This window comes from Condylura cristata, unplaced genomic scaffold (assembly GCF_000260355.1).
Source record: "Condylura cristata isolate star-nosed mole 26May11 unplaced genomic scaffold, ConCri1.0 scaffold00006, whole genome shotgun sequence".
NCBI classification, from domain to species: domain Eukaryota; kingdom Metazoa; phylum Chordata; class Mammalia; order Eulipotyphla; family Talpidae; genus Condylura; species Condylura cristata.
The window spans coordinates 25,455,502-25,474,004 of NW_004567107.1; the positions used below are offsets into that span (position 1 = coordinate 25,455,502).

General features: G+C 49.2%; 1 protein-coding gene across 1 annotated transcript in view; it reads right to left on the reverse strand.

Annotated features, from left to right (window-relative positions):
- Positions 1–18,503, reverse strand: part of CCDC180 (coiled-coil domain containing 180) — a 47,926-nt gene that overhangs the window by 27,378 nt on the left and 2,045 nt on the right. Inside the window, 16 exon segments of the mRNA XM_004695957.2 lie at positions 1,214–1,671; positions 1,832–1,871; positions 2,664–2,790; positions 4,646–4,761; positions 5,499–5,672; positions 6,726–6,848; positions 8,371–8,459; positions 9,113–9,192; positions 10,629–10,748; positions 12,110–12,273; positions 14,513–14,608; positions 14,724–14,834; positions 14,938–15,063; positions 16,088–16,197; positions 17,154–17,242; positions 17,724–17,917. Coding sequence (XP_004696014.1) covers positions 1,214–1,671; positions 1,832–1,871; positions 2,664–2,790; positions 4,646–4,761; positions 5,499–5,672; positions 6,726–6,848; positions 8,371–8,459; positions 9,113–9,192; positions 10,629–10,748; positions 12,110–12,273; positions 14,513–14,608; positions 14,724–14,834; positions 14,938–15,063; positions 16,088–16,197; positions 17,154–17,242; positions 17,724–17,917 — 2,217 coding nt within the window.

The following is an 18,503-nucleotide window of genomic DNA, read 5'->3' on the forward strand; positions in this document are numbered from 1 at the left end:
CCTGCCCCGGAGGTGACCACATGGTATGGCAGACCTCTCCTGACCTGCCCGCTGCTCCCCTCAGCAGTGTACTTCGTCAGTCGGCCTGTTCTGCTCCCCACTCTGTCTCTGGTGAAGCCTCTCACTGTCCCTGCTCCTCTGGCCTGTACCCCAGTTCTGAATGCATAAATAAATAAATAAATAAATAAATTCAGAGAATGTGGTATTCTGAAGTCCACATTCCACATGGTAATACTGGCTGGAGCTGAGTAATGAGTCACAGTTGCTATAGACTAAGAATTCGTCACCCCACTAAGTCCATATCCTCGATGCCTGGATATTTGGGGGTGGTGTCTTTGGAAGGTGATTAGGTCGTGAAGGCAGAGTCCTCATCAGTGGGGTTATTGTCCTTATAAAAGGAGTCCCCAAAAGCTTCCTTTTCCCTTCAGCCATCTGAAGACACAGCAAGATGATGGCCACTTATGAACCAGGAAGTGGCCCTTACCAGACACCAAATCTCTCTCCTTCATCTTGGACATCCCAGCGTCCAGGACTGTGAGGAACAAAGTTCTGATGTTGACAGCCACTGCCCAGTCTTTGCAGCCTGTTTTAGCAGCCTGAATGGACTCAGACAGCAGTCTTCATCACCTGGCACTGATTTCCCTCTTTTCTATTACATGTCTGAGGACATTTGAGTTTGGGATCCTGCTCAGAAAGAAACCTTGTGTGCTAATTCTTTCCCCAGCAATAGAGGAAAGAGTGTCTTTCAACTTTATTATTATAGAATTCGAGTTACTGTTTGATGAGATTAAATGTGTTGTGAAGATGAGATTTATTATTATGAGTCACTTCCTTGCCTTCTAAGGAGAGCTGTCTGTTAGCTTAGATACATTTCTTTTTTGTTATAAAGCCAAAGAATGGGAAAAGAGAAGGAATGAAGAGCCTAAGTGGATCTAGACAATACAGAGTCAGTGATAAGGAGAGAAGACCAGGGAAGGATGAGGAAGTCATATAGTTGAGGGTAACTTTGGAAGATGTGTAGAAAGGAAGCGTAATTAAAAAATTTCCTTGCTGTGAGATAAGAACTGAATCCCTTTTAGCAAAAATAAAGCGCACACCTTTTAATCCCATATAACATACTGCAATGGAGACCTCACTACTGCCTGTATTAAAGATACTCTGAGTGATCCTAGCAAACTTTCCTTCCATTCAAAACTGAATCTTGCCAGTCTACCTCATCCATAAGCAAACTCTCCTGGTCTTCCTCCTCCTCTTCCTCTCCTTCCTCCTCTTTATTCTCCACCACTTCCTTTTCTTCCTTTCCCTCCTCATTTTCCTCTTTCACCTTTTCCTTCATCTCCTCCTCCTCCTTTTCTTGAACCATCACCTCTTCTTGGTCCAGAGATAATGTCAGGGAACTTCCCCTGTCAGCCTGCATTGCTTCACATCTCTGCATATTGCTCTCTATGAGATCATCTAGTTCATCACCCAGGATAGACACTTCCTGCTGGTGCAGGTCTATCTCATCAGTCGTGGATGACCCGATGTCTTGATCTCTTTCCATTTCTTCGGCTGAACTTGAAGAACTTGTTCCTCTAGTTATGGTTATTTTTATTTTGCTCTCTTCTGCTTTTGACCACTTTTTTCTCCTCTGTTTTCTCATTATCTCCTGGAACTGATTTTCACGTGCTTCTGTTGATTAAAAGCACCCCAAATGGAAGAAGAAATAGGTTACAAATGTACCCTGGACTCACCTCCCCAGCCTAGTCGAGTGTACAGACATAGAACCTTATGCAGCAACAAACAAAAGCCTGAAGTCAGGAACAGGCAGAACTGAATGTGAAAGTGTTACCTGGTTCCCTTATTTTGAAAATGACATCACCATCTAGGTTCTGCAAGGAAAAAATGTGGGAGACTGAGTGAAGGTGCAATCAGAACAGGGATCCAGGTGAGGGAAGGGATTCTCCCAGGAGTTGGGCACCCCCATATATGCAACCTCCCAGCCAGGTTCACTGTCAACCACAGCACTTTCAGCTCTGGCCACACAGAAATCCAGCTGGCAGTGTGGGAGAGCCCAACTGTGCGAGCATCTGACCAAGACCCCCAGGTTTCCCACCTTTACCCCAGGAGCTGTTATCTGTCTCAGCTGTGGGTGAGCCCCTATGTGAAGGGCACTTGATGTTGAATAAAAGTCAATAAGACATGCCTGGCCTCCAGGAAACACCTTCTGAGGCATGCTCTGAACTCATGTAGCTGACAGCAGGCACCCTGAGGGCGAGGAGGTGAGGGGTGAGGGAGGTGAGGTGGGGATGTGGGCTCCTGTCCCTGATGTTGGCAGGAAGTCTGGGTGGGTGCTGGGTGTGTGGAGACTGAAGGATCCAGCAGAGGAGTGGGGTGCAAGGGCTTAAGCAGGAAGGGAGAGGGCTTTGCTGAAGCAGGGGCTTCTGAGGTGCATGGGGGCTGTGGACTGTGCTTGGCAGAGTTTGTGAGGGACCCCTGAGTAGCAGAGGGGGTAGTCACTGTCTTATTTAGAAATGCTTTCAGCTTCTTCCTCCTTTATGCCCTGATCTCTAACTCTGAGGGGATTGGGGAAGCATTCAAAGTTGAGAGAAAGCAGAACAAGCAGTCATCCGCTTCCTTTTGCTTCTTGATGAGTGGTTGGGCTTTCAATATCCCTGTCCTACCTGTTCAAAGATTTCACGGACATAGAAGTGTCTGCTGAGGGAGGAGCTGTAGGAGTTGAGCGTCGTCAGGATGATCATGGGGTACTCTGTCACCTCCTTTGTCAGGAGGGCATGAGAACTCTCATGTCTGTGAGGGAGGAAGAGAAGGTCACTGTCTAAAAAGTTGAGCAGTGTGTGTGATAACCCAGCCATCATCATCATCATCATAATAAAAACTGGCAACAACAAATGCTGGGGAGGATATGGAGAAACAGGAACTCTCAGGACTTCCCTGGTGGCGCAGTAGGTTAAAGCACAGCACTAAGAAGCTAAAGCCACTTTAGCATGAGTTCAAACCCCACCAAGGAGGTGATCCACATGGTGCAGCAGACCTCTCCTGACCCGCCCGCTGCTCCCCTCAGCAGAAGACTTCGTCAGTCTGCCTGTTCTGCTTCCCACTCTGTCTCTGGTGAATCCTCTCACTGCCCCTGCACCTCTGGCCTGTACCCCAGTTTTGTATGCATAAATAAACACATCTTTAAAAAAAAAAACCCTCTTACACTGCTGATGAGCTGATGAGACTGCAGGCTGACCCAGCCACTATAGAAAGCTGCATGGAGTTTCCTTATAACACTAAAAATGGATCTATCATATGATTTAGCAGTTCTACTCCTAGGAATCCACTCAAAGGACACAGAAACACTCATTCAAATGGAAATCTGCACTCCTATATTTATCGCAGCACTATTTACAATAGCTAAGATATGGAAATAACCTAAATGTCTTGAAACAGATGAATGGATCAAGAAGATATGGTGGGGTGGAATACTATTCATCAATCAAACAGATAACTTCATGTCATTGGCAGCAGCATGGGTGGAGCTAGAAGGTATTATGCTAAACAAAATAAAACAGGAGGAAAAAAGGTAAAAGGCAAAAACTTGCAAGCTGACCAGAGGCTTCTAGTGGGGAGGGGGAGGAAAGGGAATAAAATGGGGGAGAGAAAAATGGACTATGGTAACAGTTCACAGGTACTGTAGTGGTGGGAGAACTATGCGTCTATAGCTGAGAGGAGAAATACAGTACTGTACAAAAATAAACAATATAAAAAAGAAAAAAAATCAGAGTCCTGTCCTCACCCTTGAAATGGGCTGGAATCTGACATTTTACTCTGCACAGACCTGCTGCTTAGGTTTCCTTCCGCAGTAACAGGCCTTGGTTTGCTTCGCTATTGCGCTGTTTCTGTAAGGAATATCTTTTCTTTGTAGAACATTTGGTAAATACACATGAATGAGTTCTCTGCTTATTGCAACCACAGTCTCCTTGAACTTTGCCCACATTATCCCATCAAACCCTTCACTGCTCTAGATCTTTTCAGGTGAGAAAACCAAAGCTCAAGTGTTACTTATTTGTCTCCAGATATCTGCATGTAAGTACTGCAGTGAACTGTCAGTGCAATTGCATTTCTGTGCTTGGCCCATATAAATTTTTCTGTAAAAAAGGCACAATGATATAAAATAGTTCCAGAGAACTATTTTTAATACAGAAATATTAGAACCAACCTTAAAAAGCGCTTCAGTTGGAGAATAAGAAAAAGCCATACTAATGAATTCCACATGGCCATTTAAAAATAAAACTCTATATAATTGTAAAACAATCTGCATAGAATGATCCAATCTTTATGAAAAAACCATACACATACTATATAAATGTATATGTCCACGAAAGGAAATTGCTGGCAGGAATGAAGGACATTTTTTCCTCTGGTATATATATTCTTGGTCCTTAAACTCCATGGACTTGAAGCCTCCCTCCATTAACTTTTCAGAACAGAGCTCTCCCTGGGATCATCTCTGTTGGCTGAGAGCAGGGCTGCAAAGTTAGAGGCAGAGTGTTTGGATCTTGAGCCTGTAGGGCTGGCCCTGGGCTCCACAGCGGGCTGCCTCTGCCCCTGGATATGGATTCCAGGCCAGCCTCTGTCTTTCTGGGTCTGGTCAGCCTACCTGCTTTTCATAGTCTTCAGAAAATCTTTGGCCCTTTCCAGGTGAAGCTTCAGTGTTTCCTCAAGGCTTTGCTGCCGCAGTTGGTCCACAAGCTGGTCAAGCTGGTCTTCCTGGGCCTGGCAGCCAACCCCAAAAGAGGGAGAGGCAAGCATGAGTTAGGTGAGCTCAGAGTACAGGTGACATCGAGATGCTGTCCCTGGAGGGGAGGCCAGATGCCAGGCAGGTCCTCGCACCCAGGGCGTCACCACCTATACTCACTGCTCCGGGACTCTGGGTTCCACTCTGCCTAGAAAGTTTGTCTCTGTCCACTCTTTATTCCCCTCGAGACCCAGCTCAGACGGACTCCTGAGAGACCTGGTCTCACATCCATGTCACCTGGGCAGGCCCCTGCTACTCCTCCCCATGGCATCTGCCCCCCGCCCCATCCCACTGGAAATCAGATACTGAGTGTGTCTTTCCCACCCTCCTACCATGTAAAAGCAGATGTGAGGGGCGGTCTCATGTCCTGGGGGGCAAAGGGTAGATGTGCCATACACCTCCCACCCTCCGACTACCCGTCTCTTACACACACCCTCTTATAGTCACATTTGGATCCGGGGACCCATCATAAACCCAGACCTGACTCAGGTAGATTTCTACTCCCAGCTGGTCCTATGACCCAGGGGAGCCTTAAATTCCCCAACTTTTCAGGCCTCATAGTTTTCGGTTCCACATTTGCACTTCAGCTATATTTTCTTTTAACACCTAAATCCTGAGTTCATGGACCGCTGAGCAAGTTCATCAGGCAACTGACAGTTTGGGTACAGCCCTCTCCTTGTCTCCTGAGGAGATTCCTGGGGTGTGAGGGGGACACCTGGTCCTCCAGGCTGCATTTCTGCTGCTGATACTCCATCCTCTTCTCAAGCTCCAGCTCCTGCACAGACAGCTCATTCTGATGCGCCTCCCACAGCTGCACGGCATCCTGGAAGTAGCTGAAGAGGTCCAGGCTCTGCCACTCTGTTCGCTTTGCCAGGGCCTCAAAGGATTTCTGCAGAGGAAGAACCCAGAGAGGAGTCTTGAGTGCCAGCTGGCCCAGAGTGAGGAGGAGGGGTTCACTCTTGAAGGTCCCTTTGAGCAGGCCATGGTCTCCGAGCACCATCGTAAGGCCATCTTCTGGGCCACACCTTGGTTCATTGGCTTCCCATCCTGGGACAGCATTTCTGGCCAGTCTGGTCCTCAGGTGGGCCTTGGCCTGAGGCATCTGTCCTTCCTGGGCTCTCTGCATCTGAGTCAAACACTAGTCTGTTTCCAAATCATCTCTCCCATCTTTTAAAAATATGTGTGTCCCGGTGCCTCCCTGGTGATGGAAGGGCTTAAGTCTCAGCACTATGAAGCTATCTGCAGCCACAGCAGCACAAGTTCGATCCGGAGCCAGGAAGGTGACCCACATGGTGTGGCAGACCTCTCCTGTCTCTCCTGCTGCTCCCCTCAGAGGTGTGTTTCAGTCAGTCAGCCTGTTCTGCTCCCCACCCTGTTTGTGGTGAATCTTTCCACCCTGCACACTGCAGTTCTTGTATGCATAAATAAATAAATCTTTTTTTTTTTTAAATGTGTGTCCTGTGGTCTCTTCGGAGTCAGGGGTCTACAAACTGTGGCTAGTGGGCCAAATTTGGCCCTCTGCCTGCCTTTTTAGTGTGTGACCCTCCAGCATAGATTCGATATTATTAAATGACTGAATACATCAAAAGAAAGGATGAAACATGAAAATGACATAGATTCAAATTTCAGTCCAACACCTATTTGTTTCAACATTGCTTCTAAGCAGTGAGACTTTGTTACAAAACTGAGAGCCCCCTCAATGTTTATCCTCTGACCCAAGAAGAAAATGTCCTTTGGCTGAGGCACGGGGAGGGTTGGGTGGCCTTTCAGTGCTCAGACTCAGCAGGGTTTGGGGAACACTCACTGCCCGAGACTGTGTGTGTGGAGGACACACAGGTCGCTTGTGACAGAGAGTCGGCGGCCCCCAACCCTCATTCTCCTGACAGCTGCTTCTGCGGCCCCCCACCCCGCTCCCCAGCTTCATGAGTCTTTGGCTACATACATCTAAGCACTCCAGCTCCTCCTCCATCTTGCTCTGGAACTTTCCCACCATGTGGAAGAAGGATGGGTTCAGCAGGCTCTCTACCTCCTCCTCCGTGAAGGCTTTGCAGTCCAGCAGCTGCTTCTGCAGGGCAACAGGGAAGAGCCTGGCTCAGCCTTCAAGGGGCTTCACTTCAGGGGCCTGGTCCTGCCCCCTGCCTCTCATTCTTAGAAACCGTCACAGCAGCAGAAATGGTTGTCATTGTGGGCCACCCACCTCAAGGGTCTCATCGGGCCTCACTGGACCCCGCAGAGGTGTTCTCAGCAGCCCCCCATGACAGATGAGGAAACCAAGTTTTGGAGAAGCAAAGGAACTTGCAGGAGCCCAAGCACTTGCCAAGGGATGGGGCTGGACCTGAACTCAGCACCGTCCTACCGCAGACTCTGTGGGCACAAACCACCATCCCATAGGGTCCAGCCTTGCTGCAAGTCGGACAGGCTCCCATTTCCTGTCACTTTGAGTTATGGCACCTAATAAACAAGCCTTCTGTGGAATTAAAGCTGGGCACATGCACAAAACCTAAAATCAACCAACCTCCCCCAACTTCACATTTTGACCTCTAGCTACAGTCCCAATGCTGTTGAACAAGAATACCAGCGTCCTGTGCCAGGTGTACTGTGCTCCTGGGGCATGTGACTAAGCAACACTCACCCCGCACATGCCCCACAGAGGAGTGGGGCATCAGCACAGAAGGACCAGCAGGCTCTGGAGGTCAGGCCAATTGGGCCGTGACTCCCTGTGCCTTCTCCTCAGACACTTCCCAGACTCAGGCCAGGCAGGGCCGAGGCCCTCTCCAAAAATGATTGTGTTTGGGGGGCTTTTTATTTACATTGGAGACAGGGAGGGGTAACATAGCTCTTTGTACTCCAGAAAATCAGGCATTTGCTATTGAAGAGATTTGAAAGTGAACTCACTGTCTCCTCATCCAGCAGACGTGTATAGATAGGGCAGAGAGAAAAAAGTTGGGTGTGAGGAGAGTGTGGGCACTTGTTTTTAAAAGTGAAGCCCTGGGAGGTCCTAACTGGTGGTGCAGCGGGTTAAAAAGCACAGCATTAAGAAGCTAAAGCCACTTCAGCATGAGTTTGATCCCCGCCTGCCCTGGAGGTGATCCACATGCTGCAGCAGACCTCTCCTGATCCGCCCTCTTCTCCCCTCAGCAGTGTACTTCGTCCATCTGCCTGTTCTGCTCCCCACTCTGTCTCTGGTGGATCCTCTCATCACACCTGCCCCTCTGGCCTGTACCCCAGCTCTGTATGCATAAATAAATAAAGCTTTAAAAAAAAAAAGTGAAACCCTGGAAAGGACTTCCAGGATACGACCTTCAATAAACAAATAATGTCAAGTGCTAGAAGGATACAGAGGGCCAAGGCGGAAGCCCGACTCACTAGAGTATAACTTCATCAGTGGGACCAGAGAAGGTACCTGGAGGAGCTCATGTTGGACAAGAACTGGAGGGATGGGGTAGTGGGGAGCTGGAGTGGGGTCCAGGCAGAGGGAACAGCTTCAATTTACCCAGAGGTCAACAAGGGTCGGGGGTGTGAGGAAAGAAAACGGATCCAGGCTGGAGGGGGCAGGAGCAGGCCGGAAGGGGACATCAAGCACCCACCTTACTCTTCTGCACCTGGGCCAGACACTCCTGCCATGTGTCCTCGTACAGCAGGTGAATCTGCATCATGCAGTTCACGTGGTAGTCATCTGCCCAGGGAGAACAAAACAAATCAGCTGCTCTTCCAGAAAGGGGGGGGGGCTGGCAGGGGCAGTCAGACAGGGGAGTTTCTCTTTGCAGGGGCAGGGAGGCAGCTTCTCCCTGGCCAAGTGTCCTGATAGGATTGGTTAGGAGACAATGGCCCCCCCTCCCCCATGTCCCCTTGTCCCTTCCCCTCCCCCACTTAACCTCAGAGACCTCAAGAAGTTGGTTGATGCCTAGTAGTTTAAGTTTCTTATGTGATTGAACTGTCTGTTAAATGAACATCCAATATTTATTTTCTATCATTATGACTTGCTTTGCTGCATCTATTTTTTTTTTTTTCAAATACCTTCCATTTTGTTGAAACTGGCTGTGTTTCATCCTTTCTCGTGAAAGGGAGACACTTTAAAGTTGTTGTCTCCCATCCCCATTCCAAGGCCGTCACATCCTCCCCCTTACTGTGAAATCTCTGTGACGGGCCCTCCTCCCCGACCTTGGGATCACTGTGTCCCCACTCCCCTCTCCCTCTGATGGGCTCACCCACTTCATTACTCCCAGTTCAGAACCTCCGGCTGGTTCTCACAGCCCTCGGGATAAAGTCCAACTTATACACCATGGCCACGCAGCCAGCACAGCCAGGCATCCTGCAAATCTCACTCACCGAGGTTCTTATTCAGGGAGTTGAGAGAAGAATACCATTCCATCAGCTGAGCTTTACTGTAATTGGGAGGCAGAAGGTCACTAGGGAAGGAAAATATGATGTTACACTACACTTGGATAAGATGTTGCTTACCCACATTGGTTAGCACCTTCAAGCTCACCAACACTGGTGGCTCAGCCCAGGACCTGCACAAACACTGAGGAAGGGAAGGGATTTGCTGGGGACTATCTGATGCCAAAAGGCTATGTCATGATAAGATCATCCATATGAATGTGTCTGTCACTTAGAAAATAAAAGCAAATTTTCCCAATGGGAAAATTGGGACTTCTATCACTTGACTTCTAGTGAAGCCGCTTCTAGGCACAGTTTGATATATACACAAAGTTTACACATTAAGACTGTTGCTTAGAAGGGAGCATGGTGGATTTCAGAAATGATTTCCCTGGCCACTAGGAACTGCCAATCTTTAACCAACTGAAGCTTCACAGAAGAGATGGAAAGTGAGGCACTGTAGTTGAATTGGGTCCTGGGTTCAGATGTGAAAAAAAAAAAAAAGATTGTGCTTAGTAGCAATGTGTATAAATACACAGAAACCAACTACAAACAAGCCTTATATCCAACAATAGGGTATTGCCTAAATAAAAGACAATGAATCCTCTTAGGAAAATCACAGAAACAATGCAGATAAAAAAATGGTCAACTATCGGCCCTCCCTGGTGGCACAGAGGGTTAAAGCACAGCACAAAGAAGCTAAAGCCACTTCCACATGAGTTCGATCCCTGCCCTGGAGGTGACCCACATGGCGTGGCAGACCTCTCCTGACCCTCCCGCTGTTCCCCTCAGCAGTGTACTTCGTCAATCTGCCTGTTCTGCTCCCCACTGTCTCTGGTGAATCCTCTCACCCTCCGTATCTCTGGCCTGTGTGCCATTTCTGTACAAATAAATAAATCTTAAAAAAAAAAAAGTCAACTATCATTAGTTGTCAATCAGGAGTCTATTTCTCCACCACTTGGAGCTGGGCTTGGAGCTGGGCTTGATAATGTGACTGGCTTTGACGGACGGGAATCTAGCAGCATGACGCACAGAGGCCCTGCATACTCTGTCTCCCTCAGTGACCTAGGCCTTGCATTTGCTTCCATGCTCCGCTAGGAAGCAGGACTAAGGCCACCACTGGCTGGGAAACACTTCTCTTCCTGGGCCCTGCCGGCCCCCTCCTGAGGCCCTGAGATGCAGGTATTATCTCCTACCACCAAGACTAATTTCTCTTTGGATACAATGACTCTGGGGGCCCTTAGGTCTCCCCCCGGGCAGAAACTTCCTGCTCTTGTGAGGTTACATTCTCACATGGGTGTAACATTAACAAGGTGGATAAAATTCTCTGTGCCAGGAAAAGTGCTTTGCTGTTTCTTCTGACTTCACTTATTTATGATTCAGGAGAAAGATTAATGCTGAGGACTCTGCTGCATCCCCATGGACCCCCAAAAGTGCTCCTGCCTAGTGAGTCCTCCCTTGGTACCAGATGGTGCAGAGATGGTCCAGTCGCTTCTTCTGCAGGACTTCCTGGTTCTTCAGTATGCTATCCAGCTTCTTCTTCACAGTCGGAGGAGCCTGGATCCTCTCACTGGCCATGAACTCACTGGGAGGACAGATATATTGGCATCATGGAAAAAGGGAAGGGGAGCAGGGTGGGTTGGAGGCAGGGGATAAGACCCATGGTCAGAACATTCAGAATTCGGGTGCCTTATATCAGTATATGACTCCTCAATACTTCTTCCCCACCCTGGCCCCCAGGGACAATAAGGAGAAGAAAGGGAGGGAGGCAGGGGGAGGCAAGAAGCAGGCACTGCCAGTGACGCTCTGGTACTAAGAGCATGGGACCAGCAGAAATGGAGCCAGAGGTGGGTCGGGCCACCTTGTGACCTGGGGTAAGTCACACCCCCAAAACCCAGTCTCCTCTTCTATAATGGAGCTATGATAGTGATATTATGACAGTACCTTTCCCATCTGGTACGTGTGAAAACTTAGCAAGATATTATAAGCAAAGCCCTTAGCACCACACCTGGCTCATGGGAACTGCCCAGAAAATGCCAGCTCCTGCCATCACTGTGGATGATTTGCCATTGATTACAACTTCCCAGGCCCAGACCAGGCACTTCACACTGCATCTTGTGGTCACAGAAATCCCACTGCAGACCTATCCATGCCTGTATTGCAGAAGAAAAGGCTCTGCATGTGCAGGTGCCTGATCAAGGTGACGGGGAAGTTCAGGTGGGGCAGACCTTGGTGTAATTTGTCTTCACCCCCAGAACCAGTTCTGGATCTGGTGCTTTCCCTCCGGAATGTGCATGAACAGATAGGCCTCCCACCCCTTCACCTGCGGTGCAGGTGGACAGACACCCTTTGTTACTCTCAGATATCTTGGCCCAAAGTGTCTCTTTGCTAACAATGTCAAGCCATGATTTTTGGACCAACTCCCCAGACCCTTCTGTCTATCTGAGCCAAAGTGCCACTTGGAAGTGTGGAGAACGGGCCCTGATTCAGCCTGCATTGACGGGTGCACTTTCTAGCAGGGATAAGGAGGTAGCCAAAGCTTGAAAGATGGCCATTTTCCTTGACCCAGTAGTATAGAGCTGTGAGAACAAGGAAAGAGAGGAAATTGGGCAGCTCATCAGACTAATGTTCACAAACAACTTGTGCTCTGCTCAGAAAGTGCTTTTGCAACCTATAAAGAAGATGAGGCACACATCTACATTTGCAATCGGGTCTAAAAAAGCCTGGGAGAAAAAACGGCAAATATTAGCTGTGCCTTTCTCTGCAATGAGAGATTTGTAGTCATTTTAAATTTCGCCTTGATCCTTTCAGCGATTTTAACTTTCTAAAAAAAGAACACATACTAATTTTACCACCAGAAAAACAACAGCACCCTAAAGTAATGGCAAAGTGGGGCAGCCTGCCGCCCCCTTCCTCCGCCAGTCATCTGGGGGGACAGTCACGGACCAGAAACTCTGCACCACGGCCTCCTTCTTGAGAGTTTTCCACACATCCACCAGGTCCTGCCAGCGGCGATGGCTTTCGAGCTCCTGCTGCAGTGTGGCCTCCATCAGGTTGACAAACAGCTGGGCGAGGGCCCTCCGGTTACCCAGCAGAGCGTGGTTGATGATCTAGGGTCACAGGAGGGCAGGCTGTGGATGGGAGGAGACTCCGGGGAGGAAGAGGCAGAGGGGGGCTTGGAACAGGGTCCGTTGGAGACAAGTCAGCTGAGGGACAGACTGGGAGGGACTGGGCACCAGCGTTGAACCAGCAGGGCAGGGGCAGCCACTGCAGGTTGCTGAGGGTTCGCTGGACACTCAAGGAACTTGACTATTGCTCAGCAGCCATGAACAGGGACAAAGCTGTCTTCTGAAGTCTTAACTTTGAACCCTTGTTGGGAAGGAGAGGATGTCCTGAATGAACTCCACAATCTCAGGTTTTATAGACTCCACCCCACCCCAGGCCAAAGAGATCTAGGAACCAAGGACTGCAAATTCCATCACGTCATCTCCATGGAAGGAAGGATGCAGCCAGGCTTGGTGTGTACCCAGAAACGAGTGGGCCTTGGGGGATTGTTTCCCCCACACACAAACCCCAGCCTTCACTGTACTCTTGGGTTCTCAGCTCAGCAGAACTGGTAGGATATATTCACCAATTTATCTCTTTCTCCTTGGGTTATCCTCTCTTTATTTCCTTATTTTGTAAATCAAACCCTTTATTAATGCTTTTTGTGTGCTGTATGTAGTTGGGAGTCATTATACGACTTTTTTTAAGTCTGCAGGTGAGGACCCACACTTTGACCGGCCCATTTCACCTTGGGTTTTCTGTAACACCCTGAACATGTGAGTTCCAACCCCACTGCAAGCTCACATCAGATTGTTACAGAAGGTGATTTCAGTTCATTGGAGGGATGTACTCCAGTGGGTCTTCAGCATTTAACTGTTTTGCTTATACATTTGTTCCAAAAGCAGAGTGCTTGTGCCACCAGGGGCTAGTCACATATGACAATGATGAGAAATGGGATCCGATTACCAAATGGAGTTACAGCTAGAACATTCTTGGCAGTCCTCTCCTTGGTCCTCTCCTGGGGACCCTTGTTATGGCAGTGGGGATAACTTATGTGGTACTGAGTATCCTGCCTCCTTAGATCAGATGGGCCTCTCCATGCCCCAGAGACTGGAAAAGCTGAAATGCCCCACCCCATTCCCCAAAGCCCTCTTGGCACTGCTGGGTCAGGCTGGCAACCATCAGGCTCAGGGGCTAGAAATTCAGTAGCACCTGTCATTGGACTGGACATTTGATGGCAGCTAAACTTCCTAGCTGGAGGGTGCTAGCTGGAGGGTGCCAGCTGGAGGGTGCTATACTCTCTGAGCCTCCCATTAGCCACAATATAAAGACAGTGCTACTTATAGCATAGGCATTTTGTGAAATCAAAGGACACAAATGCACCCAGAACGGTAGCAAGTGCCAGTTGTTATGATGAGTAAAAGAAATACAGGCAAGCCCAACAATGAAGTAAAACCAGGACACTGCTAACTGACTGCTCTACTGGGTCACATGGACAAAAGGAGTTAAAAACTCCTGCTTGACTCAGCTGCCGTCAGTGAGCTCTCTTTAATCATCCTCCCAACAGGTGATGGCACTGACATATTCCCATTTTATCGACAGGGAGTTCTGCGTGCAGGGCCTGTTATTTTGAGATCTTCCAGGCTTGGGCAGTGGAAGGGAAGGGCTGTGCTCACTCCCTGTCTGTGTTTTGCTCAGGACCCCAAGGTATAGATCTGGACTGGAGTCCATCATGGTTCAATGTGCCCTGCATGCTGCCAGGAGGCCCACTTCTAGCCAGCCCAGCTTTCCAGACAGGAGACCCATACAGGAAAGTGGCCGTTGCATAGCTGAAAGAATCTGCCTTCAACGCAGCAGTGGGTCAGCCTGTATTCAGCTGCTGGACACATCATAACAACCTTGCATTTCCTGGTTCTTTACTCCAAAGAAAGCAGCTAGAGGAGGCTGAGGGTGTGGATGGGGGAAGCAGTGGGCACAGAGCTGAGGTGCAGGCCTGGCTCAGCAGCAGGCACTGACAATCAGCAGCAGGAGAGACAACAGCCATGGAAAGTGTGACAACAGAGCAAGATCCATGAAGCTGTGTCCCAGGAGTAAGACGGCGGGGAAGTGTGAAGTGTGCTTTGCAAAGATTTCCATTGCTTATACTGAACAAAGACTCTGGTTCTGAACCTCTGTGTCCAACCTGAGTTACATGGAAGTGTCACATATGAGAAGCCCATTGCCCCTGAGACACCAGGCTCTGGGGCATCCTGGGGTCCTGCTCCTTCTCTTGTGGGCTGAACCCCGCCCAGGGCAACCACTCACCATGGCTTCTTTATTTATCAGCCTGTACACGTCCGGCTGCATGAGGTAGGAAGTTTTCTCTATGATCCCCACGTATTTTTTCAACACAAATTTTAGCTAGACACAACAAGACACCATAGTTAATAACTCTTGTTTCCCGTAGAGAACTAAAGGACAATAGATGATGCCCCATAATATCCCACCAGACAAAATCACCAAAAGCTCAACTCACTTTGTCTGCCCGGGAGAATTCAAGCGAGTGCAGCGTCTCATCCAGCCCCTTCACCTCCTGCTTCTGAGACAGGTACCGCTCAGTCACCTGGTCCCACAGCTCCATCAGGGTCTGTGCCGAGAAGTTTCAGTTGGGCTGGGAGAATGGATGGAGGCAGGAAGGGGCAGGACCAGGGGACCAGGGAGGGGGAGGCACAGCCACTGGGGACTCCTACTTGGATACTGTAGCTTTCCAAGTTGCCGTCCTCCACCTTTTTGAAGAGAAGGTTGATGTCTTCATCAGACCCAATCAGTTTTTGTAAAAGACATGCTCCTGACTCTAAGATGAGAGGTTCCATTTCCTAAAACAGGTCAGGAGAATGAAGGTGTATCAAGGCCCTCAGGGTGGTAGGAAGTACAATCCCCCCGCTCCTGTAAAGGGGAAGGGCCAGCTATGGTTCCACGTCAAAAATAACCATCACTAGCTAGACCTAAGTTGTTAAGATTTGCTAATTAGGTGACAGCCAGAGCGTTAGGACAGCTGCCATGTTGGACGAACACCATGTGCTGGGTCTTCTGCTCTGTGCTGGATCTTCTGCTCTGTGCTGAGTCCTCTGACTCAGTCCTCACAGCCTGTGAAGGAGATGTTGACATGAAGCCTGGCCCATGATTGAGGCTCAACAGATATTCATTAGAGAAGTGGTCACCAAAAGAAGTCCAAGTAAGCGTGAACTGTGGAAACTGAGGCTCAGTTAGGTTGTGTGGCCAAAGCCACAGAGCTCGTGGGTGAAATCAGAGCTCGTGACCAGTTGGGATGTATTAGGAAGGTGATGAGCCAGCTCGGGGAACTTCTTCATGTGTTGGGTATAGAACCATCTCCAGAATTCTATGGGAACCCAAGTCAGAGAAAATTAGGGAGTGCAATGTGGAGCTCAGAGGACCTGAAAGAGAAAACAGTCTCATTTGGGAAACATTCTAGAGACCACTATGGCTGGAAATGAGGTCTCTGGAGAGGCACAGGAGAGGCTGGTGCCTAAGGGTCAGATGGTGACAGACAGTTGATGGGTGGGCAGGCCTTTTAGCTCCTCATTCATGTGACAGAATTGATGGAGCAAAGGCTGGGCTTTGACCTTAGTCCTGGAGTCCAGTTCTCACTCAGCCCCCGAGTGCTAAATCAGGCAAAGCTTTCTGGATCTCATCTGTAAACAGGTAATGACAGTTACCTCACAAGAGGGATTTACTGAAACACAGCCACTGTGATTCCATCTACAAGGTGGCGAGCCACTGAGCAACACGGAGGTTGGGGGGAGAGAGAAAGGGGTACCGTGCCAAGCCCACCTTCAGAACAGCCCAGCAACAGAAGAGGAGCAAGAAGGAGGGTCCTACCATCCCGATCTGAGCAATCTCCTCCTTAAAGTTCCCCAGAGCACTCTCGTAGGCTTTCCTCTTGTTGTCTCGTTCCACTTGAGGGGCGAGGGTGCTGATGCTCTCGGGAACTGGGAGAGAACAGAGGTGCTGAGGCTGCCTCAGAGCTCCAAGGTGAGGGGAGTGCATCCAGGAAAAGGGAGCAGATTAAAAAGTGCCTTGGCTTAGGAGATGGACCTCCAAGCCAGGCCACAGTGTCAGAGGGTTTAGGAAAAAGACTTAATGACAAAGGTGATCCAGAAGTCGTATGGCGAATAAAATCTCCCACATGGAGTGAAAAGCTTAGGAAAAGTTCCAAAATGGTATGTACAGATGGGACAATTTATGCTTAAAAGAGAAAAAGTTTTATAGCAGCAAATGCATTGGCAAATAAGATTAAACGATGCTTGTATAGCCCTTAGCTGATCCCAGGTTTTGTTCTAACCCGGACCCCTCCGATGAGGCCAAGCTGCAGGTCTGTCCTGGCCTCACCTACAAATGAGCGCACACACGGGGGCTAGAAGACAGTGGCTGGTGGGCGCTGGGTCTGCAACCCCCCCCCCCCAGCGTTCTGCTGCCCAAATTTGTGCCTGGTACTGGGTAACATGTGGTGTCAAGGGGGCACTCTTGGGAGAGTGCATAGAGGGAAGCATTTACTTTCTGCTTTCTGCATGTATGCAGTGAGCATGTTTTATGTTTTTTTATCATAAGGATTGGGTAAAGTTAAACCTGGACAATGCTCTACGAAGGAAGAAAATGGAGACTAGAAAAACTCCTGCTAGGTCAACAAAGCAGACAACATCCTTTAGCTAACTGGTTGTTATTAGGAAAAATTGACTGTGCAGGAGGCCCTTCTGTTCCCAGCTCTCCCTGGGGAGAAGGCAGAGAGAAGTTTCTATGAAGGTCCTTCTCCCCCTGGGGAGAAGATTCTGTGACAGAGCAGATGGACATAGTGGCAGCTTCAGGTACTCCACAGCAGAGGTCCCAGGAAACCCACACTGGACACTCCTGCCCAGGCCAGGCCTTTCTGAGGCTGGATAGAGCTCACCTACGGTGTCCATGAGGCCCCGCACTTCTCGGGCAGCAATGGTGCTCTTGCTCTCTTGAGCTTTCTTCATCTTGATTATTTCCTGTTCCCTGAGGCATAAGTGAAGAGAACAATCAACCCCCATCCCACCACCTCGGGGCAATTTGGAGCAGGAGGGTCTCTCCAGAGCACTGTTACAAGCCCAGAACCCCATCCTGCTCCAAAGAGGGTGAAATTATGAAACAAAGGTAGATAGAGAAAAACTGAGCTCCCCCTTGAAGCGCCCCCCCCATCTCAGTCCCAGACCAGAGAGGTGGTGTTCAGGCTGTGCTAAGCTTGATGAGCCCCCAAGTCCAGCTCCTGCTACAGTCTCCCAAGTGGAAGCCAAGATGAACCCCTTGCCTATTCTCCTACTTGAGGGGTCAGCTCAGGGAGGCATGTGCTGTAGTCTCACGTTTAACATCTAAACTTAAACATTCAGAAGGAATTCCTGATCTCCCAGCCCCATCCCATCTGCTTCCATTTCAGGGAATGGCACCGCCAGGGCCCACATCAGTGAGTGGGAGTGCGGCCTGGCCACTGAGCACCTACCTGTAGAGAACAGGGTTTTCTGTGATCCAGTCATTGGGGAGGCTGTGCACCCATTTCCGCTGCCGATGAGACATCATCTCCCCCTCAGGAATATCCGTCTTCTTCATCAAAGGTTTCCTGACACCCCTCATCAGAGTCTGGGAACGCTCCAGAGCCTGCTTCCTGGAGGCTGCCAGGGTGTGGATTAGCTGCATCTGAACCCACGCAAGACCAGAGTTGGGGGTGGTCAGAGCTATAGAATCCCTAATGTCCTCAGGCTGCTGTGCCACTAGTGTTAGAAGTTCAGGTAGAAACCAGCCATCCCTGAAGGCAGGGAGCCCTTCACCCCCAGGGTCTACTCCCTGCAGGAGTGAGCTCTCCCCATGGCAGTCATTCAGCCTTTCTAGGAAGCAGCTTTTTTTGAAGATCTATTTTTATTTATTTATGCATACAAGAACGGGGTGTAGGCCAGAGATGCAGGGCAGGGAAGGTGGGGGTGAGAGGTTTCACTAGAGACAAAGTAGGGAGCAGATCTACTGAAATACACTGCTGAGGGGAGCAGCAGGTAAACAGGAGAGGTCAGCTGAGCCATGTGGGTCACCTCCCTGGCCGGGGATCAAACTCACGCTGCAGTGGCTGTGGATAGCTTCATAGTGCTGTGTATTTAACCCTGAGCCACCAGAGAGGCAGTTTTTAAGAAATTTTAATGAGGACCATAAAGATGCTCATCCTAGAGTTATTTAGATAGATAGATAGATAGATAGATAGATAGATAGATAGATAGATAGATAGATAGATAGA